This window comes from Uloborus diversus, chromosome 2 (assembly GCF_026930045.1).
Source record: "Uloborus diversus isolate 005 chromosome 2, Udiv.v.3.1, whole genome shotgun sequence".
NCBI classification, from domain to species: Eukaryota; Metazoa; Arthropoda; class Arachnida; order Araneae; family Uloboridae; genus Uloborus; species Uloborus diversus.
This window is the reverse complement of record NC_072732.1, coordinates 24024731-24050122: the sequence shown is the minus strand read 5'-3', so window position 1 is coordinate 24050122 and position 25392 is coordinate 24024731. Positions and strand designations below refer to the sequence as shown.

At 32.5% G+C, this 25392-nt stretch overlaps 2 protein-coding genes across 2 annotated transcripts in view; one reads left to right on the top strand and one right to left on the bottom strand.

Annotated features, from left to right (window-relative positions):
- LOC129216910 (SURP and G-patch domain-containing protein 1-like) overlaps positions 1-17767 on the bottom strand; it is a 51043-nt gene extending 33276 nt beyond the window's left edge. Inside the window, exons 1-5 of the mRNA XM_054851128.1 lie at positions 17593-17767; positions 15150-15250; positions 14655-14724; positions 11129-11193; positions 2546-2669 (exon numbers count right to left, since the gene is read on the bottom strand). Coding sequence (XP_054707103.1) covers positions 2546-2669; positions 11129-11193; positions 14655-14724; positions 15150-15250; positions 17593-17741 — 509 coding nt within the window. The 5' untranslated portion in view covers positions 17742-17767. The remainder of the gene's footprint in view (positions 1-2545; positions 2670-11128; positions 11194-14654; positions 14725-15149; positions 15251-17592) is intronic.
- A 3360-nt stretch (positions 17768-21127) lies between these two features.
- LOC129235123 (synaptotagmin-14-like) overlaps positions 21128-25392 on the top strand; it is a 50266-nt gene continuing 46001 nt past the window's right edge. The window contains exon 1 of the mRNA XM_054868811.1: positions 21128-21137. Coding sequence (XP_054724786.1) covers positions 21128-21137 — 10 coding nt within the window. The remainder of the gene's footprint in view (positions 21138-25392) is intronic.

Genomic DNA, 25392 nt, shown 5'->3' with positions numbered 1-25392 from the left:
AGCTGTTAATTAAAAATACATTTTGAAAAGATGCTCCTTTTTTTGGTAAAAATAGTTATTAAATTATCGACAGAAATATTATAGGAAATCCGAAACAAATACTTCCAGGAACCAGTTAACATAAGAATTCTGAGAACTTATTCAAACCACTCTTAAAGACAAAGTAATCATGATAAAACTAAAAAATTTAAGTGGAAATAATCTTGAACTGAACTTTCTAGTAGTATAATTGTTACTGCAAGAGAAACAAGTGATAGTTAAAGTATAAAAGTAATGTAGTTTTACTTACGTAAAAAATACTGCACCGTGTGCAGGTAAACGGCAGTATCTGCAGAAATTAATTTTCGAGATATTTGAAGAAATGCATGGTAGATTCGGTATTAACAATGGGAAACTGTTGGAATTAGACGGGGGGTTTTTTGCGCCTCTTTTTCAGCGGAAACCAAATAAGCGACTTGTACAATAAAGGCCAACCAGTCATATTGAGCTATTCTCTAATCAAGAACTTAGGTTTTAATGAATGAATACAGTATTTTAACTATTAAAAAATAATAAAAATATTTACTTATGTACACAATTCGATTTCAAATGATTTCATTAGTTGTCGAAAAAAAATCTTAGATTACTTTAGTTACAAACAACATTGAAATGCAAAACCAATTATTAATTTCAAAATGTATATGATTTTAAAATAAGAGTTTTAAAGTCTGAAAAAAAAAAAAAAACCCTTCGAGTAATCTGAAGTAACAGGGAATAATAACATGGCAAAAAAAAATTTGATTTTAAGTCAAAATTAATTTTAGCAATTAAATTAAAAATGCCAAGTGATAACTTTAAAGATTTTTTTAGCATTAATTTAAAAAACAAAAATCCTTTCTTGAAATCGTGATATAACAGTATGCTAATTACTTCAAGACAATGAGTAAAAGCAAGGGAGCAAAGTCATTAATGACGGCTTCCTCTTTGCCTGTAGGGTCGTTTATTTTACATAGCATGGAATGCGTGAAGGAAAATTCAAGCTAGGTAAAATAAACAACTTTACAGACACAGAATCAATCTTAGGAAGCTCACCCTAAGATTGAATACTTTGACCTTGAGCAAAAAAATGCAAATATTCAGCACTGTATAATCGCACCTCATTAATTTTACTTTTTCAAAACAAATAATTGGCGGAAAATTTGTAGGGAATCAAAGTTCTTCATTTTTCAAAGAAATTTTTTTTTTCTTCATTTGATCAATTTTCCCTGATTTTTGTTATTTTTTCGAAATTCCCTGATATTTCCCTGATTTTTCCCTGAGTGATAAAGTTCCCTGACTTTTCCCTGATCTCCCTGATCTGTTGCCACCCTGCTAAAGGTTGCTAAGAAACTCATAAGAAATCTGGGTTTGAGAAGTGTGTAGATAGATCGTTGTTCCGTTCTGGAGCTTTTAAATTCCCTGAAGTTTATTTCAAATCTTAGTTGTAACCAATAACACTGTAAAATCAGTTTCAAGTTATCCTTTTTGTCTGTTGATTATCATTCCTGGTCTTTTTAGCGTCAGTAAAAATCATTCAAGTTTTTTACTTTTCTCTCGATTACATTGTCAAAACGAAAATCCCCTCATGTTGCGAATCAAGTTGAACTGCCGAAGAATGAAGATGTATGAAGGCACAAAAATGTAATTTCTGTTAATTTTTCAGCTATTAACTTTTGAAAATTAGCTTTAGTTTTAATGTTTCAGGATACTTTTATGCTAAAATAAGATCGTTTCTATATTTCGAAATTTCTACGTATCGAATTTTTTCCCGGCAATTTGCTACTTCGATATATGGACTGTATCTACAGACTTTGACATTTTACGGCAGACGAAATAACAATAAAATAATAGTTTAAAAACTAAAAAAACACGCTTTCATAGCAAAATGAATTAAAAAGTTAAAAATAATCTTTGAATGATAATATTATAAAACGAATTATTTATAAAATGAGTGCGAGGTAATATCTTAAAGTTAAGACAAGGGCACTCCGATTGGAAGTTACTGTGAGGCATCGATGTATGTTTGCAGAAATCATATTTATATTTGAAAATTTGAGATGCATTTGAATAAAAGTTTTGTTCAACAATGGTCTGATCAGCAATTGAAGGCTCACCTAAATTTTGGCATGAAATTAGTTAAAAACAGTTATATTTCATGTTCTAATTACCTTGGAACATTGGAACAAATTTTGTCTGATGCAGAAAAATTAAAGGTTTTTGTAGATATTTTTAAATAATTTTTGCGAGCATTTTTTAATGTACTTTTTAAAATTTTTCCTTTTTCACATTGTTGGATTTATGCCAAAATATTGATTAAAATTGGAGGAAACTAACAATTAAAAGAGTTAATTAATTTGATTACAGAATATTGCATTGTCATCGGGTCTGAGGTCGCGTGCCAAATTTCAAAAGAATCCGATCGCAGGAAGTGGGCGAAATTTGAGCTGCAAGATTCCGTTACAAGATACATACATACATACAGGTGAAGCTAATAAAAGCATGTTAAAAAAAGGAGGAAAACACTCACCTATAAGCAGGGTCTTCTTGGTTGGAAGTTCTAGCCACCTCTTCAGCCATTCCTCCGTTCACTGCCACAGATATGGCCACCTTCTCGACAGCAATGCGAACGGCTCTATCCTCTGGTGAAGAAACTAGAAGCATTCTATCAGAATTCTGTGTGTGCTTGCAATCAGTCTTGCTACATAAGCAGGTGGAAAAACAAATGCTTATGATGCCTTAAAAACACACTCAATGAGCTTGATTCTCAAGCACACTGGGGCAATGCAGGTCAAGGGGAGAAATTATACTTTGGAATTTTTTCCAATTTCAAAATCATTACATCAAAGAAAATTTTGCTGCATAGCAAAAACTTATTTGGCGGAAATTTTGATGATGTAATATATTTATATGTATTATTATAAGGGCAAAATATTACAATGAAAACTAAAGAAGGTATCGTGTAATTAAAAAGAAATGTTTTTTCCTATCATAGTATGTACTAGGCTTGCTCAAGTGTCCTTTTTGGACATGATGTATTTAAAAATTAAAAATATTAGAAACACTTTATTAATTTTTCTTTCAGATTATGAATAACATTTTAATTTTGCTAAACATTGGAACAAAGCGATGTAGGCTTGGGAAACGCACGACAATGTTCAAGTTTAAACATTGCCCAATCCTATTTTATTTCTTCACTGGTTTGGTATTTTAACAAGCAAGAAAAACAAACAAAATAAATTAAAATTACTACAAAGTGAAAAAATATCATAGCTGCTGACATTGAAATCTGAATATTCCGGAGACTTTGCTTGAATAAATTCAATGCAAAAGCTTAAAGGCAGAAGGGATTTTAAAAACATATGTAGGGATTTTTAAGGGGGGAAACCAGTTTAGACAGATCAATAAATTCAATTTTTTTGTCATAAAATGTTAGTAGAACTATTCAAGAGTATGTTGCCGAAATTTCAATTCAAAATTCCAACTAGTTCCATTGCCATGAGCACATAAAAAACTGTGAAGATTGGAAAATGTTCACAACAGTTTTTTTCAATCGTGTTTTTCTCGAAACGACTTTTTTTTTCCCAACTGGTGTGCATTCTAGCACAAAATGTTATAGGTAAATCGTTCTGAAATTTTGTGTGAATATTCTTTATTCAATTACACTCTATATGAACCTAATTCTAAGATGATATTAATATTAAAAAATATATTAATTTGAATTTTTGGCATCTTGAATTCAAATTATGTTTTTCGCAATCACGAGCGTGTGAATGTGCGTGTGTGTTTGTGTAGGCGCATGTGTGTGGGTGCATGTGTGAGTGTATGTATCAGGGTTCATACTCTATTTGGATGAAATAATTCCATGACTATTCCAAGACTTTTTCATGACTTCAATGAAAATTTTCATGACCTCGTTACATGAAGAGAATATACTATTTAATCCCAAACTTAGTAATATTTGGAAATGAGCATTAGCAAAACGTCTATATGAATGCCACAGCATCATTGAAGCACTTACTCGTAATGGAAAAAATATAAGTGTACACTTAAAAAAACTAAACTATTCTTATTTGTCTGCATCATATGAATTTAAGTAAAGTAAAAATGCAGTGAAGCGAATATGATGATGATTAAATGTCTGATTTTTTTTTAAAACAGGCAGAATGATATTGAATGGGACAAAGGTTGAATGAGTCATCGCTACGTTTCAATAAATTTTATTCAAAAGTTACCTTTTAGTGTCAACAGTGCCTTTAATCATCCCCGTAACTTGACAGTATTTTGGTTCTTTAAAGTAAAGCCACATAGTATAGTTCTTTATGTTTCTAAACCAGATCTTTTTTGAAAAAACCATTCAGTAATGAATCAATCTTCTGATTCAAAAGTATATATTTTTTGTTTACAAATTTGCATATTTTAAAATGCATATAAATTAATAGGTTCAGAAATTCCAGAACACGTTTAATTTCCGACATTGAACATAGTAGTGGGTCGCATGGATTAGTTTCGTGTGCCCTATGTTGGGCACTACTGTTTTAGAACATTAGAATTCCTCTTTTTCTGTATTCTATAGCCTGACTTAAAATCTTTATTTTCTAAAACCTTCAACAAATTAAGATAAACTCTGATAAATTTAATAATAAAGTCTTTACCGAGTGATGGAATCAAACTCGCATTCAATTGAATTGCCTTTTTTTTTTTTGAGTGGGCGTGGCAAAAGTAAGAACGTGAAATTTTGCTACTACAGAATATGAAACATAAAAGAAGTGTTGAAAATAACAGAAAATTCAAAATAAGTGATGTCCATGCAGTAAAATCACATCGCAAAAAATGGCAAGCGGCTGTGACAGAAGTCGATGCAATGAGATTTTAAAATTCAGATTTGATTTTTGGATCGTTCAATTTTTCACTTATAATAGCTTTTATGTGCTATACTGTTAAATCACTCAAGATTTCTAATGCTCCTTTAGCTACTGTTCCTTTCTCTTTGTCTAGGACATTTTTCCATGACTTGAAATAAATTTCCATGACTTTCAATGAAAATTTCTATTTTCCATGACTTTTCCAGGTTTGAAATTCTGTTATTTTTTTTCCATGACTTTCCAGGATTTCCATGACCCGCACAAACCCTGATGTATGCATGTGTGTGTAGGCATTCGTGTGTGTGTGTGTGTATGTTGGCATGTGTGTTTGTGTCTGCGTGCAGGCATGAGTAAGTGTATGTGTAGGTGTGTGTGCATGCGTGTGTAGGTGCATGCATGTGTGTGTGTGTGTGTGTGTGTGTGTGTAAGATATGGACACAACCTGGACACTGTTTTTGCAAGGGGAGCGGGATCGTGAGGCGGCCGGTCGACGGTGATGCTGCAGAGGGTGCTGGCGGGAAAATAAAATCAGCGTAACATCAAAAACAGTCAAATAAAAACAATAAGCAATCGTGATTGCTCAAAAAAAAAAAAAGCACAAAAAAGTTGAACAAAAATGGTAGAAGAATGAATTTTGCGATCAAACACCTCAAAAATATATTTTTTTTTTAAAATAAGAATTAGGTTCATATTCTGAGGAAATATGCTGTTAATGATAGAAAAAATTGTAGTGATTACAGATAAATAATTGTGACTTAAGGAATGCACACCAACAACAAGCTCCGATGGCGACCAACGATGGACTTCTAACTCTTCTATTTCTGGCAGAAATGACTTGAAAAAATTACAAAGCGTACTTCAAAATAAGAATAAAATATCTTTCAAGTTTGAAAAAAATCTGATTATTCCTTCCCTGTCGGAAAAAATTCACGAAAAACACTTAAAATTTCTGCCACTAAACTGGTTTCCCCCTTAAATTAGGCTTGCATAAGACCCGAAATTCGGCGTTTGGAAATCTGGCATGATCATATATTCCGAAACTGAAAATACTAGTTAAATTTTTTGGAGAAGAAGAAAAAAGAAAAACAACTTCTAGGCATAAAATATTATTTTTTAAGAGGCATAAGTTTGTTTTCTCTTAAAAGTGATAATAAACATGCCTTGCCGCAGGCAAAGATATAGGGAATTCAGTGAAAAATCGAGAACATTTCATTGCAGCTTTTGAGAAATAAATTCAAAAAGAAGGAAAATGAAATAAACATGTGTCAAAAATGACGTTTCATACTCATGTATGAAAAGGCTTTTTTTTTGCGATCCTGAGTGTTTTACTGTAGGGATTTTTATTGAAATTCTAATCCCCTTTTTAGAAAATTTTAGTTTTCTGTCGAAACTTTGGGAGAGCTTTATTTTATTAAGTAATTAAGGAAAAGGCATCAAAGTTCAAGAGTCTCCCATACAAATCAAGATAATCTGCAACTATGAAACATGCAAGCGTAAAAATAGTATTAAAAATGTCATACAGCACCAGGATTGCCATTTATGCACCAAAGAGCATCAATTCAGTGTTGCCAGATGGTCAAATCCAGATTTACATAATTCCCTTCCAACTTTTCCCCAAAAAGCGATGTTTTCTATCAAAATTCCCCAAATTCAAAAATTATTTTTCCACTAATATTTTCATAAAATGAATCGACTTCCTGTAATATTTTTGTCTCTTAAAAAAAAAATTCCCCAAATAACCAAATTTTCTTACAAAATTCTCCAACTTTTTTTTTCCCCATTTTCGTTTTTTATTTTTTCGTCTTCTTTATCTTTATCTTTCTTTACTAATAATACAGCTGAAAGTCTCTCTGTCTGGATATCTCTCTGTCCGGATCTGTCTCTGTCTGTCAGGATCTCAGTGACGCGCATAGCGCCTAGACCTTTCGGCCGATTTTCGTGAAATTTGGCAAAGAATTAGTTTGTAGCAAGGAGGTGTGCACCTTTAAGCAATTTTTCGAAAAATTGATTTTGTTCTTTTTCTATTCCAATTTTAAGAACATTTTCCCGAGCAAAATTATAAGATGGACGAGTAAATAACCAAGTTATCATAGCGTGGAACTGTAACGTGGGCAAGCCAGTCGGCAAGAAATTCATCATGCATTATTTGTAAATATACAGGGGAACCAAAAGACCTTTTAATTTTCTACTAAGAGCAAAGCCGTGCGGGTACCACTAGTCATAAATACAAGTGCCTGACCAAGAGATAAGAAATAACCAAATAGTTTTTTTCTACTCACATTTACTACTCTGCTTCTGTATGTACATTTAAACTATGATTTTTGTATATATTTATCCAAGAACGTTCTTCAGTTACTCATACAGAACATTAATTCGAATTCCGGAAGCATAATATTCCACATTATGCGAAATGCGAATTTCATAGGGTTGAGCAAAGCTAAACCATCGCTGTTTGATACAAACAATGGAACTACTACTTTGTGACGCGAATTTAACTACGAAAAAAATTCTTTTTTCCCGAGGGTTTTTTTCCCCCAGCTTTTCCCCAATAAAAAAATTTTTCCCCAAAAAATTCCCCTCAAAACCCTTTTCCCCAAAATTTCCCCAGAGAGCACCAGATTTCCCCAAAATGGGGAAATTTCCCCCAATCTGGCAACACTGCATCAATTATCCCTAAATTGAACGTCGCGTTGAAACTTGAAAAATTGAAGTTCGAAATTAGAAACTGATGGAAACTAAAAATTGAATAGCAAAAAAATAAACCACTATCCCCCCCCCTCCCCAATGTATCTCTAAGAATTTGTTATCGCATTTTCACTCACGACCAAATTACGTTTTAATCCTCAAAATAAGACCAGGTTTCGAAGAGGTAAAATAAAGAAAGGCAAGTCATTAGTTACTATTACACCAATGATTGTACAAATGAAGATCAAACTAAAATAGAGATTTTTTCTAAAGCCACTTGCAGTTTATTTCCTGATTACATAATGGAGCCAAAAAAAAAAAGTGATAATCAAGCAGAAAATCTTTTGGAAAATTCAATTAGTTCAAACATGTAAACCATGAAATGATAGTTGTAGCAAAGGAAAATGAAAAGTGCTGTTACAACTGGATGGACTAATTTTCAGGTGAAATGTACAATAAATCCTGCATATTTAAATCTCAGGTATATTTGGATTTTAGAAATTTTTTTACTTCAGTAGGGTTGTAGACAATTTGAACAGTTAACTAGAAGAGGCTGTAATGAGCAAAGGGGGTAGGTAGCTTTAAGACGGCCATTGATTTTCACTGGGGTTTAATAAGTTGACTAGAACCAGCATAGCTCAGCCCAAAGCTTGCTGCTGGTCATCACTCTGGTATTTGTATGTGTATGTAAATAAAGTCTTAGCATTACATATGTTCTAAGTTTTACAAATAGAGTGAGTATAGTAAAAGGAAAAAAAATAATACACATATAATTTGAGACTCAAACATTTATTTAATTGATTTGAAAAATACTTTTGACATGCAATTACAATAGCTTTTTTTTCTTTTTAGTTTTTGAAATCTTAATTTTATTTTTTAAATTTTTCCTAATTTAAGTGATAATTTTCAAAATATTAAAATTGACAAAATGCTTATTTGTAATGTTCTGCTAGATTTGAAACAACAAAAACTCAAGATTATTACATGAGTTTCATAAAAATAAACTAAAGCTCAGCTAGGGCCCAGCCATCCCTTTGTGCAAGATCGTGCGACATACAACGACGCCAGAGTAAAAAAGTCACCTAGCTCTACCAATCAAAAATGCTCTAAAATGGGGGGGGGGGGGGGGAATATCTCCAACCAAAAAAATAAAAGTAAAAATTCATTATATCCTGGGCCTGATCAAGCAAAAGTGATGCCCAGGCCCTGGCATAATTTGGTGCCCCTTTCACAAGAAAATCTGCACAATTCGACTGGTAAATTGGTCGATCTGCGAATTCGACAATTTCATGTTATCATATACAGTACAACCTTGATATCTCAAATCTCTTGGGATGGGAAAAATTTTCGAAATATTGAGTTTTCGAGTTATCAAGGTTTTTAAAAAATTACACTAGTAACTCTCACATTTACACACACGTACGCTATATGCATTTATATATGTACTATCGGACCACTTCGAATTACAATCAATAAAGTAGTCTTCAATATTTCACTAGATTTGAAAATTTCTAATTGTCGAAAGTGCACAGGATGAGATTTTGAAATGAACAACAATTTCAACTTGGTTTTTCACCTAAAAATTTAAAAGTTCTAATTTTATCTTTAACCAGTAACCTCACATTCAAAAAGTTCTCAGCAGCCATTTTGTAGGAGTTAAAAAAACTGAATGAGTAAAACGAGGAACGCATTTTCCGTTTTCGCTTGAAAACTGACAGACGAAAAATCGAACCCCTTTCCTCAAAATGGACAACATATTCGAGAGAAATGCACAAAGATTCTAAACTCTGGGGAAAACACAGCAACTCCTTCATACCAACACTCCCCTAATTATCTCGCCCCAATCCCCTATTCACAAAATTTCCAAGAAAAGGGACGAAAAACGTTATGCAATTGTTCCTGGAACTGGTTTTACTACAAAAACTGCCAAAGCAAAACGACAATTGAAACTTGCTTCTGTGCAAACATTTCGACATATCAAGGATTTCGAAAAATAAATTTCGAGATAACTATGCAAAATACATAGGGGTTTCTATAGAAAATGCTGGGGAAAATTTTTGTTTCCAGACATCAAGGGTTTCGAGATAAGGAGGTTCGAGATATCAAGGTTTGACTGCATAAAAAATACTGTAAGTCCATTTGCATATATTTTACTTGTGCGTAATATCTGTATTGTAGACAACAATTTTGGTTAATTTTTAGTGAAAAAAAAATGTCGACTTGAACAAATTACTCGACTCCTCTTCCCCCTCCTTTTTCTTTAACTATTTGCGTGCCAAAAAAAAGAGCTTTGGATAATGTATTTGTTTTAGATATCATATTCAATGCCTTCCATATTTTAGAATTATTGGTTTTACCGGAAGGGATTTCAGTTTCAGATTTTAAGGTGGGATATTTTCTATACTTTAATTTAGAATTATAATGAGTACCCTGTTGTCATGTTTTAACAGGCATAAAAGTTTGATTGGTTATTCCTCAATCAGAGAATAGAGAGATATTTAGAGCTGCAGTGACTTTGATATTTAAATAATTTCTTTTTCCAAAACGCATTACCGTAGCAGAGGAACTACTGAACTCGAAATAACTTCGAGATATGAAGTAAAAACGTACACTGTAATCCAAAATTAAATACACATTTTTACATATTGTTTTTTAAAGTAAATACCAAATATATTTATTTTTACGTCATATTTGTCTACAATAGGGAAGTTGCAACCTATTAAATGTTCATATTTTGGCTATTGCATATTGTTAATTGACCCTCAAAACAAAAAAATTCACCATCGCCGAATTTTAAAACACCGTGGTTGATTTTTAATGAATTTTTAAAAATCCACGTGCAAAAGTGTGCTCTTCTGAAACGTCACGAGCCTACGTCACAGAGCGCGAATGGGCAGCCTTCCGCCGAAGATCCCTTGTTTTCGCTAGGGACATTCTGAGCGCGCTGATATTTTTATTTTTTAGAAATTCAATAATCCTTTTGAACACACTATGGAGGCCGGATTCGTTAAAGCACAATCTAAATAATCTTCCTCAAATAATATCAATGGTGATATTCGAATATTTCCGAGAGGATGAGAGGTTTAATGTTCCAGAAACGCGAGGAGTAAAATGCGAGGAGATAAGCCTTTTACGTTTCATCTTCGAAGTCGAATGCACGTTCTTCGGTTTCTCCCATGACATGGGAACCGGTTCGCTAGCGTTTCTCTCCTATCGGACGTCACTTCCTATGCCATCTGACGTCACAGGCGCTTGAACTTTAAAAATTAATTTAAAAAAAACTACTTATCGTATCGCAAAAATTTTTTCACCTATGATGTTCATACATGTTACTCTATCATATAAAAATAAAATTGAAAAATCGAAAACTTCCCTATTCTAGGCGTTAACTATATTTTCGTCAAACACTGCATAAAAGCGTTCAAAAGACATTTGCACGATGGCGCCGATCAGGCTTGGCATGGGCCTGAGCTCAGCATAAGTACAGAGGAATTAAGAATTAATGTGTCAGTGTTCAAATACCCTGAACAATGTATCAGATTTTTGAATAATAGATTACTTACTAAGAGTTTTGTCATCCTCCTCAGTAGCTAATTCAGCTTGAGCAGGAGTAGGTTCTAAAGTTTTACTGCAAAAAAAAAAAAAAATATTATCACTCATTATAAAGTTATGGCATTGTTAGAATAATTGGGCATTTTGTAGTGTTATAGAAAAAATTGCAGTAATGGAACAAAATTTGTAAAAAAATATTAGCACCTTCAAAGGAGACTTTATAAGTGATTTTTTAAAAGTAAAGTCTTTCAAACAAATAAATTTCAATACAGACATGGGTAGTTTTCAAAAGGTGGGAACAAAAAAGATAATTGTGAGCAATTTTTTAAATTTTGAAATTTGACATCAATTTTGTTTTATGTCAATATTGCACAGTCTGTACACCTAGAACATCATATACAAGCATAAAAAGACAGCAGGTATTTATAAAAATTAATAAATAGCAAATTTAATGATTGGTCTGTAGGTAACAGAATTTGGACATAGTTGTCCAGTAGGTAACAGATTTTGGACATCATCATAATGTAAGTTTTAACAGTTTTTGAACTTTTCCAATAAAAATTTTATCTATTTTTAAATTCTTTAATAAAAGATAGAGGATTTATGAAGTACTTGAATAACTTTATATACTGGCAATTAAATCGTAAAATTTTGTTATGGTCTCGTAGAATCCAAAAAAAAAATCCACCTATTTCGCCAACACAGGTGATAAAGTCGACAGAACTCGGGCAGTTGGTGAAAAGGGGAATTCCCCCTGGTAACCCTTTGCATATTGTACGCCGTGAGTTATCGTCAATTGGGTTTGCTTGGCGATTTTTGTGCAAAGAGAGAAATATCTAAATACTAGAACATTGAAGAATTATTTATTAAATAATTGCTGTTTTTCTATTGATTTTTTGTCAGAATTTGAAAAAAAAAATTATATAAAATGTCAGCAAAGTAACAGATGATCATGTTTAAAATGTTGCAGAGTTATGAGCTACTGCCGTTTTGTTTACTTAAATGCGTTTGTTACCATTGAAACCTGTGTTTCTCCTGTTATTTATGTAATGTTCAATGCATAACGTATCAATTGTGCAAAATACCAATGGATTGAAGAAATTAACAATATATAATAGCCTTTCTTATTAAGGTTACAAGACAGAAGATCATTTATAATAATGAATAAATGGACAGAATTATCAGCGTTTAGATCGTAACGCAGTTTGGACATCTCACATATATGACGTTTAAGAAAAAATTTTTACTTCAAAGATACTGCATAAAAACATATCAAAACACTTTAAAATAATTAAAAATTGATTTTCAGGATTGAAAAATACCTTTAAAACATATAAATCATATATTTAGTTCTTAAATAATAGCATTGTCCAGATCGTAATTTTAAGACATACATCAAATTGCTAACTTCATTTTTTTTCTAAAATTGTTTACAAAATATGTCATTACTTTTGTATTTTATGGAAAATATTATCAAAAAATTAATCAATTTGAGATTCATACCCTTAATCTTTTTTTTTTGAAATGTATGGAAACAATTAAAAAAAAATTTTTTTTGATGGTACATTTGCTCAGTTAACATTTTGAATGTCCAAAATTGTGCCTTTTAGCCATAGCCGGATCTACAGGGGGGGGGGCAAGAAGGGGTTCTTGCCACAGGCAGCAACTTCGGGGGGGGGGGGGGGGGCAGCAAATTTGAGTGGTCTTTCCAGTGCCGAACTGGCCAACCAGCCCGAGGGTCGGTGCACCCCTCCCCCCTTTCTGTGAATCCTTGCGGCTTTGTTTTTTTTTTTTTTTAATATTTTTTATTTGGGCAAACCTGGATTCCGAAAGGGCTTTGGGAGTCCAGGTTGACGCCCCCTTAGGGAACCTAGTCCACCTCCCGGATGCTTCCGGCAGGAAAAATAGGCTTATTCTAAAAAAAATTCAGAAAATGCAAGAAACATCCATCCACTATAATATTAAAATCTGTTCGCGTCCGTCTGTCTGTCTTTCTGAAGATCTATCTTCTCGAGAACCGCTGTGAATCGAGAGTCAAACGAGATACTGATCAATTCGAAATTTTCCAAAGAAAACAATAGGACCAATCTCGTAATTGTGCGACTTTAATTAGCAGAGATATTAATTAAAACGTTAATTAACATAACGTTATTCAGGAATTTTTATTTCTTTCCTGTTGCCATTTTGCCTATGGGTGAGCAAGTAAAATTCTAATAATTCTTTTAAAAGAGATTTTTTAGCTGCTGTCCAAATCTTAAAACAACGTTTCCATCTAGAATTTTTATTTTAAATTAGTTTAAAATTGGTTGCACTATTCGCACATAGCGTTTATTTTATCGTCTGTCTTTTTTTTTTAATTTTTACATTCAACGTTCTTAACTTTTTTCAGCATAGGAAAGTTGTTACTTTAGCTATGTTTATTGATTGTAGTGTAAGTTTATCATTCACCGGCCTCATATTTTGGTACATTTAGGAGGTGTGACTAATTATGTTTATTTTGTTGGACCTTTTCCCGTCACATGGGTGAGTTTTCGAATTGTAATAACTCTCTTTTTCCTTCCTGTTTCTATTTTTGAAATACAGTTTGTATCGTCAAAAGAACATGTTAAATTAAGATTGCTTGGATTTCTTTAAGTGAAACAGAGTTAAACAGAAAAAACTGTTTTTAAGGATTTTAACTCAAGCTAATTTGGAATCTGATGACTTTAAATTAATGCATATTGGTATTTATTTAGTCTTGGTGCTTTAGTTTCACGTAATCAACCAAAAAGTGTGTGTCATTTTAAGTAAAAAGCTGATTGTAATTGTACATAAATAGTTCAGATATAGTCTATCAGATGTAATTCATTTTAACGTGAGCACAGATTATAGTTGATAATGCATATATTTTCATCTTTTGTGCTAATTGAAAATGCTCATAACTTGTACCATTGATAACTATGATTAACGTTAAAGAGGTTTTTGCCAAAAATAAGCTCTACTGGTGTTTTGCAAACCTTGCATTACGCGTATTTATTTACTCCTTAGCGCTTTAGAAACTAATGTCAGAGTAATACAAAAACATCAATTGGACATCTCTTTCATTTTTTAAGTAGCCCGTGCAATGCCGGGCACGCAGCTAGTTAAACATTTAAAATCTGAAACTAGAAAGGAAAAAAAAAAGAGTAATGCAAAAGTTGATCAAACTGAAAAAGTAAGGAGTTACTCACTAAAAAAAACTTAACAGATAGGATAAAAATCGTCTAGGTGGGATTTTATGTATTCTTATCTATTTGGCTGACAATTAAAATAGATTAATAGAGTCAATTATTTTTAAAAATATAGTATCAGTTGCATTTATCATTTTTCACTAATTTTTAAGAAAAACAAGAAAAAATTGGTCAAAAACGAATATTCAAATATTCCAAATTGGTACAAGAATAAAATAGGGGGAAAAAATATTTTCAATACCCTAGTTATTAAATTCACATTAGTAAATTAAATAATAGAAAAATATTTTATAACATCAGAACTTTTACGAAGATAATTTTTCATTACCTTGGAGGCGGCTGTATTTTCATCACAATACCCCCTTTTGAAGACGAAGATTCAGAAGAGTTATTTACAGCTGCAAGATAGTGAAAAATTATTCCAATCAGATCAGATAAATAATTAGCAATAAATAGTAATTAATGGATAATAGTAATAACAGTTAATAAAATGAAATAAATATTTAGTAAACACTGATAACTTATAGCTAACTTTTATCTTTCTTCAACTTTAACCAGAACTTTTTGCATTAAACTGTCATTTCAGCATTTAAGCTTTAAAAAACTTGTTTTCCACGTGAAAATGGAACTTTTCGGGTTGTTTGAAAATTTTTAACGAAGAGAAAATCTGCAAAATGGCAGACAATTCTAACCTCTGAGCTTCAGACATTTAGAGCAAATTTTCAGAAAATATAGAATAATGCAAACAAGCATAAATATTATTTTTTTTATGTTTCTAAATAACTGAAAAAATTAAAAATTACTTATACTTTACTATACTTACAATTTTTGTCAGTTTCTTGCATTTTTTTAAATTGGTCTAAAAAACTTCCATCGTTTTTAAACAGATTAGTTGATGAAAATGTTGGAATTTTCACAGGAAAGCTAAGAAGAAAAAGAATGCATTAAAGCAAAAACAAAACAAAAATGTCTGCATGGGTGGAAGAGTCCAAATAAATTGAATTATGATATTAGAACATAGAAGGGTCATTTCACTGTATTTTTGACATTTATGTCGAGTCCGTAACGTGACCTTTTTTGTCATAACTTTTTAATATACAGTACAACCTCGATACCTCAAATCTCTCGGGACGGGGAAAAATTTCGAGATATCGAGTTATCAAAGTTTTTAATAAATTACACTAGTAACTTTCACATTTACACACACGTACGCTATATGCATTTATATATGTACTATGGGACCACTTGGAATTACGATCAATAAAGTAAGCTTCAATATTTCACTAGATTTGAAATTTTCTAATTGTCAAATGTGCACAGGATGAGATTTTGAAATAAACAACAGTTTCAACTTGGTTTTTTCACCTAAAAATTTAAAAATTCTAATTTTATCTTTAACCAGTAACATAAAATTCAAAAAGTTCTCAGCAGTCATTTTGTAGGAGTTAAAAAAGCTGAATGATGAAAAAGAGGAACGCATTTTCCGTTTTCGCTTGAAAACTGACGGACAAAAAATCGAACCCCTTTCCTCAAAGTGGACAACATGTTCGAGAGAAATGCACAAAAATTTAAAAACTCAGGAGAAAACACTGCACCCCCTTCATGCCAACACTCCCATTATCTTGTCTCAATCCCCTATTTACAAAATTTCTTAGAAAAGGGATGAAAAACGTTAAGCAATTGTCTCTGGAACTGGTTTAACTACAAAAATTACCAGAGCAAAACGACAATTGAAACTTGCTTCTGTGCGAAAATTTCGACATATCAAGGGTTTCGAAAAATAAATTTCGAGATAATTATGGAAAATACATAGGGGTTTTTGTACAAAATGCTGGGGAAAATTTTTGTTTCGAGACATCAAGGGTTTCGAGATAAGGAGGTTCGAGATATCAAGGTTTGACTGTACTGTTCGATTTGCAAATTATTCTAATTTGAGTTGGTGTGTTGGTAGGAGAAGCACAAAATAAAATAATATGCTAGTCAAACAGTAAATTAAAAAGTTATGCTAAAAAAAGGTCACGTTACGGACTCTACATAAATGTCTAAATTACCGTGAAATGACCCAGAAACAAAAGCTATCAAGATTTAGTTAAAATTTTATGCATATTCATGTGTATAGATAAAAACCTTAAGATTGTGTGTGAATCTAATAAAAATAAAATGTAAAATCTAAATAAGTTAGCATTTAGCAATGGCAAGAACATGCTAAAAAATGTTTTTGAATGCATAAATTATTTGCCCTTGCATCCCAGTTATCAAATCATGAGGTCTTAAAGCCTGCCAAAATGTTAAGAAAAGCAGCTAAATGTAGAAAAATTCAGTTAGAAGATTTCCCATGCTTTGCATGTGGATGTCCTGCCATGCGACGGTGAAGTCGCAAAGGACCTTCCACTTCTTGCCAAGTCTTGAGATTTAGCGACTTTACTTAAAATTTTGTAGACTATAGACCCTTATGCCTCTGAAACCGGGAAAGGAAAGCAAATAATGTGCTAAAAGAGAAAAAAAAAATGCTCTTATTGCTACCCATTTATTCTTCATTGATTAATACAATTTGTAATATGTATTATTACACATGTAAGCTGCCACAACGGTTATAAAATCTGTAAAACATCCAAGATATAGGTATATGCTTTGCTGTAGCAACCTGTTAATTGTGATAAGACACTACACAGTAAATTTTTATCAGCACACCTTGGTGCCAGAAGTTTTACATTTCTAGATTCAAATTATTTTGAATAGATCATTTCAGAGATCCATTAACTTACCTCATAAGAAATATTAAGAATAATTAGAACATATTAATGTTTGCAGGTGAGAAACAGTAAAAAATACTAATAGTTCTAAAGCAAATTATGAGTTGGAATTTTTATTATTTTTTAGTTTAAAAACAAATAGTTCCACACTTCAAAACGCAATTATTCTGCTCATTTCATTGTTTAGCTAGTAGCATTTAGATAATCTAGTACACTATGACTGCATTTGATGCAAATTACTCCAGGATACTATTTGTATATTTTATTTAAAAGTTTTGAACTAAAGAGAAAAGATGAAATACGGTCTCAAACTTAATTTGCTAGGGTTTAGATTGCGTTTTAAAAATCAACAGCTGGAGTACCTATCATTTCAGAAGAGCTAAAAAAGTCAAAGAATAAAACGTTTTAAAGCATTTATACTGTGACTTTAAAGTACTGCAGGAAATATGAAATAATTCAACTAATAAGTGAAGTGACATTAGCAAAGCATTTATTAAAAAAATTAATACCAACCTTTTATTAGAAGATGTGACAATATTCGTGGTTGTTGTAGGTGCGCTATCAACTTCTCTTTTTTTCTTCTGCTCTATTTTGCGTAAAATTTCTAGTTTCTTTTCTTCGATTATCCTTCTCTGCTCAGACATTTCAGATAACCTATCCATGTTTGTTTACTTGTGAAATATATGTCACGAAGATTTTACACTAAGAAAAAAACAAAAAATAAAATACAATTCGACTGTTCAAGAACGGTTAAATCGCAGACTGTCTTCATAACGTCACAGATTTATTAATGCTGCCATCTAGTGGCTAGCTGACATCAGTTTCGTACATCTTTGTGCACGGGTTTGATTTCCTAGTTTGTTTTATTGCAGGAGAGTTCCCAAACTTTTTTTACGTCGTAGCACCCTCTGAAACTGAAAAATTAGAATTTTCTCGCGATATAGGGGTGCCCCCCCAAGTTCAAGCAAAATCCCCCTTTCCCATTTTTCTCAACCCTCTTTCCCTTTTTTATTTTTCAGCTCTCTTTTTTATTTTATTAATTTAAAAAATATATTTTTTATTGAATTTGTACGTTATTGAGTTTTGGTTAAATGATATTCTAATACTAATAAATTTAAATTATCTGAGAAAGCACCTGCTCACGTTTTGGTAAAGTAGCTTTAACTTTTGGTAATTCAGTAAAATTACCGTTCAAAAGAAAATTTTTTAGAAAACAACCAATAATACCGCCTGCTCTTCGTAAGTTTTTTTTTCATTTTTTTCTGTTTTGCCACTCCCCCCCCCTCTTTGCCGTATGCCTACCAATGCGCAATATGCTTTAAATAAAATCATAGCAACAGGTGACTTTGTGTCTTTTTGTCGATAAAATTTCTTCATTATAAACCCTCCCCGAAATAAAAATCCTGGCTACAGCTTTGAACAGAAGCAATTGGTTGTGGTTACTCGCAATTGAGTGAACTGTTTTAAGAGCTGAGCTCTTGATCTTCATTGTGGGTTTTGATAAATTGACGTTGCCTCCTCGAGGGGGGCCCAGAACCTATTATTGCTGTTCGTCACTACTGTTTTATATTTATTTGTTTAGCAATTTTATTAATCAGTATTTTTCCAACTTTTAATTAAATAATTTAGAGCCCATTGCTCCCTCTCCTCCTACACAAATATTAAAAAAGAAAAAAAAATGGTCATTTATTAAACAATATTTTTTTCAAAATTGTTTTTAACTTCATTAGTCAGTTTATTTATGCAAAAAAAAAAAAAAAAAACTAACTTTGAATAAAATTTTCAATAGATAAATTTTTTCTTATTCATTGAATATTAAAATAAGAGAAATATAAATAAACAGAAGAACTAAATAAGAGAAATAAAAAAAAAATAATTTGAATTTTGACATCTTGAATTCAAATTATGTTTTTCGCAATCACGAGTGTGTGTATGTAGTATGTAGGCTTATGTGTGTGTGGGGGGGGGGTAATGTGTGTTTGTGTGTGGGGGATATGTGTACGTGTGTGCAGGCATGTGTGTTTGTGTCTGTGTGCAGGCATGAGTGTTGGTAATTGTGTGTACGAGTGTTTGTGTGCGTGGGAGTGGGGTATGTGTATGTGTGTGTAGGCATATGTGTTTGTGTCTGTGTGCAGGCATGAATGTGTGCGTAGTTGTGTGTATGTGTATGTTTTTTTGTGTGGGTATGTGTAGTTGTCTGTATGTATGCATGAATGTGTGAGTAGTTGTGTATATGTTTTTGTGTGTGTGTATGTGTATGTGTGTGTAAGTGGTATGTGTGTGTGTGTGTGTATGTGTTTGTGTGTGTGAGCGTGCGTGTGAGTGTGTAGTTGTGTATGTATGCGCGTGTGTGTAGGACATGGATGCAACCCGGAGACGGCTTTCGTTATAGGAGCAGCATCGTGAGGACCCGGTTTACGGTGATGGTGCGGAGGGTGGCGGCGGGAAAATAATATGATAAGACATCAAAACAGTCAAGTGAGAACAATAAGCAATCGTGATTGCTCAATAAATAAATCTTCAAAAAGTTTTTTTCAATTAATATATGAATAATTTTCTATTATTTACTTTAAAATATATGATTCTTTAATGCTATACATAAGTTTTTAAAAAAATTCGGGAAATGGGGCCCCAGTCTCAGGATTAGTTAACCTTTGCCGCATTTCCGTGCGCGGGTGCTCCTCCTGGGTGGTGGCGTCCATTCCATTTCTCCCCTCATAGGCGGTGGTCCATGTTCCTCGGAATTCGGAATCAACTTCATTATTTTTACCCGACCCACTCAATTTTACCCAATCCTTCTTAGAAACAGGCAGCCAGCACTTAACCTCAGCATCCAGTTACAATTTTTCCAAGGCGTGGAAAATCTAGTCCGTATGATCTACCATCATTCTTCCTTCAAATTTTGCATTGAAATTCAAAAACTCAGAGGTAGTTGATTTTGCAGTTCACAGAAGCTGGAGCACGACGGCTTGCTCTCCCCCCCCCCCCCCTCCTGCACTGATGCATACAGTCAGCTCTTAGCATTAATTTGAATTTCGACGTCGTGAATTCAAATTGCGTTTTTCTCAATTACGATTGCAATTAGAGCCATTTGTCGAAACTAGAAACTTGACGAGTCGGATCCTATCGCAATACGTGATTGTGAAAAACTTCATTTGAATTCAAGACGTCAAAATTTAAATTATTGCTAGGGGCTGGAAGCTAGATGCTGGATGCCCCCCCCCCTATCCTTTTCCGGAATGTATTTAATTTTGCATTCGTGCTTTGGATCTACTCATGGAGCATAGATTTAATAATAAGACTCTTTTACCATTTACAGATGCTCACAGGAGTAGATTTATTTCGATTTCTTTCTAATTTTACAATTAACTACTAGATGGCAGCATTAATGTTGGGGATCTGTTTGGGATTTAACCTTTCAGTTCATTGCCAAATTTCATTTTTTTTAAACAGAATTATTTTGCAAAATTCGAGATAAAAGTTTTGAAATGTTCTCCACTTAATCATCATACATATTACAGCTTTAATGCATAGAATAAAATCAGCTTACCTAATCAGTAGAAAAAGACTGCTTTTTAATTTTTATAAAAAACAAAAAATTGCTCAGCTTTCTGCGTTCGACGAACCTCACCGGTCGACCGGTAAGTAATCGGTTACGAACCGCAGCGTTCTATCATTCTATCGGTTGCCTCACCGGTTACCATTTTAAGCTGTTGAGTGGTGGATTTGAGCACGTGATCATTATCTGTCACGTGATTAACTAACCGGGAGCTACCGGTCGAGCTCGTCGAACGTAAGCTTCAAACTCTCTTCCGATTTGGTTATATTTTCAATTATTCTCCCAAATATAACGTAATAGTTTGGGCCTTAACGAGCTTTTCTTCATAACTTTTACTTAAGAGAAATTTTATACTTATGCATCAATAAAATGTTTAATATTTAAATACCAAAATGGCAACTTGTTGGTTCTACTGGCCACAGATTGTCAATCAAAATGAAAACAAACTGGAATGAAATTGTATCTTCTTTATTTCTGTTGATGTAAACAATGATTGCAGGTAAAATTTGTTGCTGCTTTCATTCAAAAATAGAATATGTCAACAACAGAACATGCCACAAAAGCATATGTTGCAATTTAGAAGTGAAAATGATCACATATGTTTCTGATTTTGGTCTAGTCTTCAGAACTATAGGAATAAAAAGCATGAAAATTGCTGTAATATTTATGTAGTTTTTCTATATTTCACAAAATTGAAGCAAGTGTTATTAATTTATGCTCAAATTTTTAAAACCCTGTTTTTATTTCTTCTGAAATTTCCTTCCAAGCCTAAACTTGACAAAAATTGTTTTGATGAAAATGTTACCATTCGTAAAACCCTGCTTTTTGAAAAGTTATTCTAATGCTTAACTCTGTTTCGATATGTTATTTAGTCGTATTTCATATCATTTAGTTTTGATAATTTCATACACAGGCCGTCAAAGACAATTTTGTGGAACAACAATTTTGTGTTAATCATATTTTCTTGTTTTGATAATGTTAGTTTGTTCCGTTTTTTTCTTAAAAATAAGTAATGTTCTTAGCAAACGGTGGTATGTATGTGAATCGTCAGGGCCCAGCACAGGCTGATTTTACTACCGTTTTTCTGTAGCTTCACAAAAATCTTATTTTAAAATCAGTACTATCACAAAATCAAGTTATAAAACCAGCAGCTTCAAAGCTAACTTTGAAAATCAGCACATTCTAGAAACAATATTAAAAAATCGAAAGTTTCACACTGTATTTTAAAATAGAAAACTTGTTTTTGTGTTTAAAACACAGTTTATTCATAAAATAAAATGCTAAGATGATTTATATAAACAATCGCTTAGATAACTGTTTTGTAGTATTTTAACTCATTTTAGCTGTTTTTCGCCAAATTGCATTTACTCGATCTTTTAGCATCCGTTTTGGAGGATGATGATTTCCTGAATTGTACACAGTACAAAGCCTTTAGAGCTGAGATACAATGGTATTTTCCCTACCTCCTTGGCTCCTCCCAAAGGAAAAAACCCAATAGAAATACAGTAAAACCTGTAAAGTTGACCACCTTTGTAAGTTGACCACCTGTCTATGTTGACCGCTTTTGTCCGGAACGGAATTAGCCCTATCTTGTATAATGAAGGAAAACCTCTGTAACTTGACCACCTCTCTATCTTGACCACCTGTCTATCTTGACCATTAATGTACCCCAAATTTGGTTTGGAGTAATGTAAAAAACCCTTTGTAAGTTGACCACTTGGTTTATTTTTTAAAACTTAATTTAGCAAATGATTTTATTTATTTTTTATTTTCCAAGAATATTTTTGATTCCAGACCAACATTTTACCAACTAAATGAAACAGCAGCATAACTAAAATTCCTTGTAAGTTTAACCACATTGGAAAACTACTAAGAATCCTTTAATTCTCCAAACTTGTTTTTCTTTTGTTGTTCCATTTGAGAATACCTTTTGTACTCCCTGTTCAATGAAAACATGTGTCAGTAGAAAAGTACAAAGTATTTTTTTTCAGTTGCAATATTTTGTGGCAACACTGGAATTGTGCTAGAGTAAAAGTTACTTGCATTGCAGTATTTCTGGTGCAAGGGATTAAGAAATAGGAGACATTTTCATTTTCAACTGCCTTTTATAACTATGAGAGTCCAGCTTGTTGCTCTTTGTGTTATAGTTTTCCATAAAATGGCTTCAAAAAGAAAGTTAGTTTAACTTGAGATTGATAAAAAGTATGAAATATTAAAATTAACTGAAAAGGGAGAAATCCAGAGAAAATTAGCTGACACATATGGAATTTCCAAAACTAGTGTCTAATAAGTGCGCCAAACTTCAATAAGGAGTTATTTTGTTGAAAAGTAGATCATCATGGTTATAAATGTATTAAATGTATATGAGAAAAAGAAATAAGAGCGAAAAATTTGTTATTTTTGATTAGCTATGAATTTTTAGGAACTATTAATATCAAATAACTTTTTATAAACAATGATTTTTTTGATCAATTTACTGAAATATTAAATTTACATGACACATTATACGTCATTATGAGAAAATAACCTCTAAAAATATTTGATAAACATTTTAAATTATTGTTTCAAAGTAATGTTAAACAATGAAATTGAATAGAACGGAAACGATAAATGAATACATGGTGCAAGAAATGACAAAAAAAAAAAAAAAAATCATTACCCCCTTTATAAGTTGACCACCTGTCTAAGTTGACCACCGAAGTACTGCACCGCAAGTGGTCAACTTACACAGGTTTCACTGTAATAGTAAATGACATTTGTACTTTTCAAACTAACGTTTAAATTGCTCTAATTTTCTTTAACAAAAATTAGAATGTGCCTTTAAAAAAACACAAAATCAATGCTGATAAATTTTTTTTCACAAAAATAGAATATTGATACAATGCTTTCACAAATATAGGTAGTGAGAACAAAATCCTGGATTTGCTCCTGATCGTAAGAAACTCCCTTTCTTCTCATGAAAAATTTCTCACGGCTCCATCAAACTTCCAATTTAATGACCGAGATTGTCAATTAATTTTCCTGTATCAACAGACATGTTTTCCCTTCTGGGAAGGTGTTGCAGTACATTTTTTTAATCGTTTAACCAGGGATGCCCCGAAACTTAAATTTTTGGGAGGATGGAAGTTCTTAATTTGCTGAATAGAACTCCAACCTGTGCTGACTAGTAAAATACGGTTATGCCCACATAAGTGCACCTTTTCAAAAGATATATTCAGGTATTTTAGAATTTCAATCTTGCAATTATGTCTCCAAATTTGCCTAATCATCAGACAAAATTGGTTAGGTCCCAGAAAAGAAATTTTTGGTAGGTCACTGACAGAGCCGTGTCCAAGGGGAGGGTTTTAGGGGTTAAACCCCTCCCATTGAAAAAAAAAAAACAATGAATCATTAAACGATTTTCCAAAACGTATTTTAAGTTTTAATTAATTTTTGAGTTAAACTCTGATACAGTATTCACCCTCTTTAATATTTCCCCAACTTTAACAATTAACATTTTCCTCAATTGTAGGATTCTCAAGCACCTTCGTTTCTAAGTGCTTGAAAAAATGGAATGGTTGGAGAGCCCGGCAATGCTGTATGCATGCAGGGGAAAATTATTTAAAAGAATATTAGACAATGACGTAGCCCCCCCCCCCCCCCCTTCCAAAAAAAACTTAGAGGCAGGGAAAATGGTTACTTTGCTTTTTGTTTTTTTATGGTATGCCTTTTGTGTTGGATAAATTAGTCGTTTCACACAGTAGAAAAATGTTTCTATGCGAAACAGCATTTTTTTTAAAATAAAATTTTTATTTTCATTCAATTACTGTTCAATGTTATTGGATGGAAAAACAAAAGAAAAAAAAAAGAAGGAAAATGAGGTGGCATAAAAGAAATATGTGTGCTTTTACAAAATGTTCAACTGTACAAATAAGATTTCATTTAAAAAAAAAAAAAAACCTAGTTATCGAACTAAAATGAACCATTCAACACGCGTAGTTAGTTTTCCTTTGACAACGGAAGCTAGTAAGAGAAAAGGTTTCAACCCCTCCCTTTATGAAATCCTGGACACGGGCCTGGTCACTAACCTTCCATCGGAGCAGCCCTGCGTTGAACTTGACTGCTATAATTTAAGAAGTAAATTCAAGTAGATTTAAACAAAAACGGGATCATATTTGAACAAACCAAGAGCGGATCCAGCTTCTGGTTTTCAATGGAGTCATTATCGGAGTCAAACGCACAAACATGAATTTTTCAAAATAAGACCGCAAAATGCTGTTTTAGACTATTTTTGGTCATTAAAGGGGGTTATGACTCTCACGTCCTCCCTTCTAGATTTTCGCGTTTCGTGATAGGAACAGGTTTTTATTCCTTTTTGCTGCCATTCACTCCAAGGAGAGTGATGCAACTCCAAGGAGGTTATTTTTGGTTGTTTAAAGAGGGGTTATGACAGGATTTGCAGAAAAATATCAGTCGATATATATCGCGATATACAGTCGGACCTCCATATATCGAACATCCATATATCGAAATTTTCTATATATCGAAATCCCAGCACATTTCCATGTTCATTACATAGAAAATTTGTTTCTATATAACGAAAAAATCTCTATATATCGAAATTTTTCTTGAGACATTTGTAGATTTTTTTTCCACTTTAGACTTTGTCTCATGAAAAATGAAGGTTAGGGAGAAAATTATGCTCACTAAGGTTGCTATGAAACTCATAAGGAATCTGGGTTTGAGGGGTGTGAAGAAAGGTCGTTGTTCCGTTC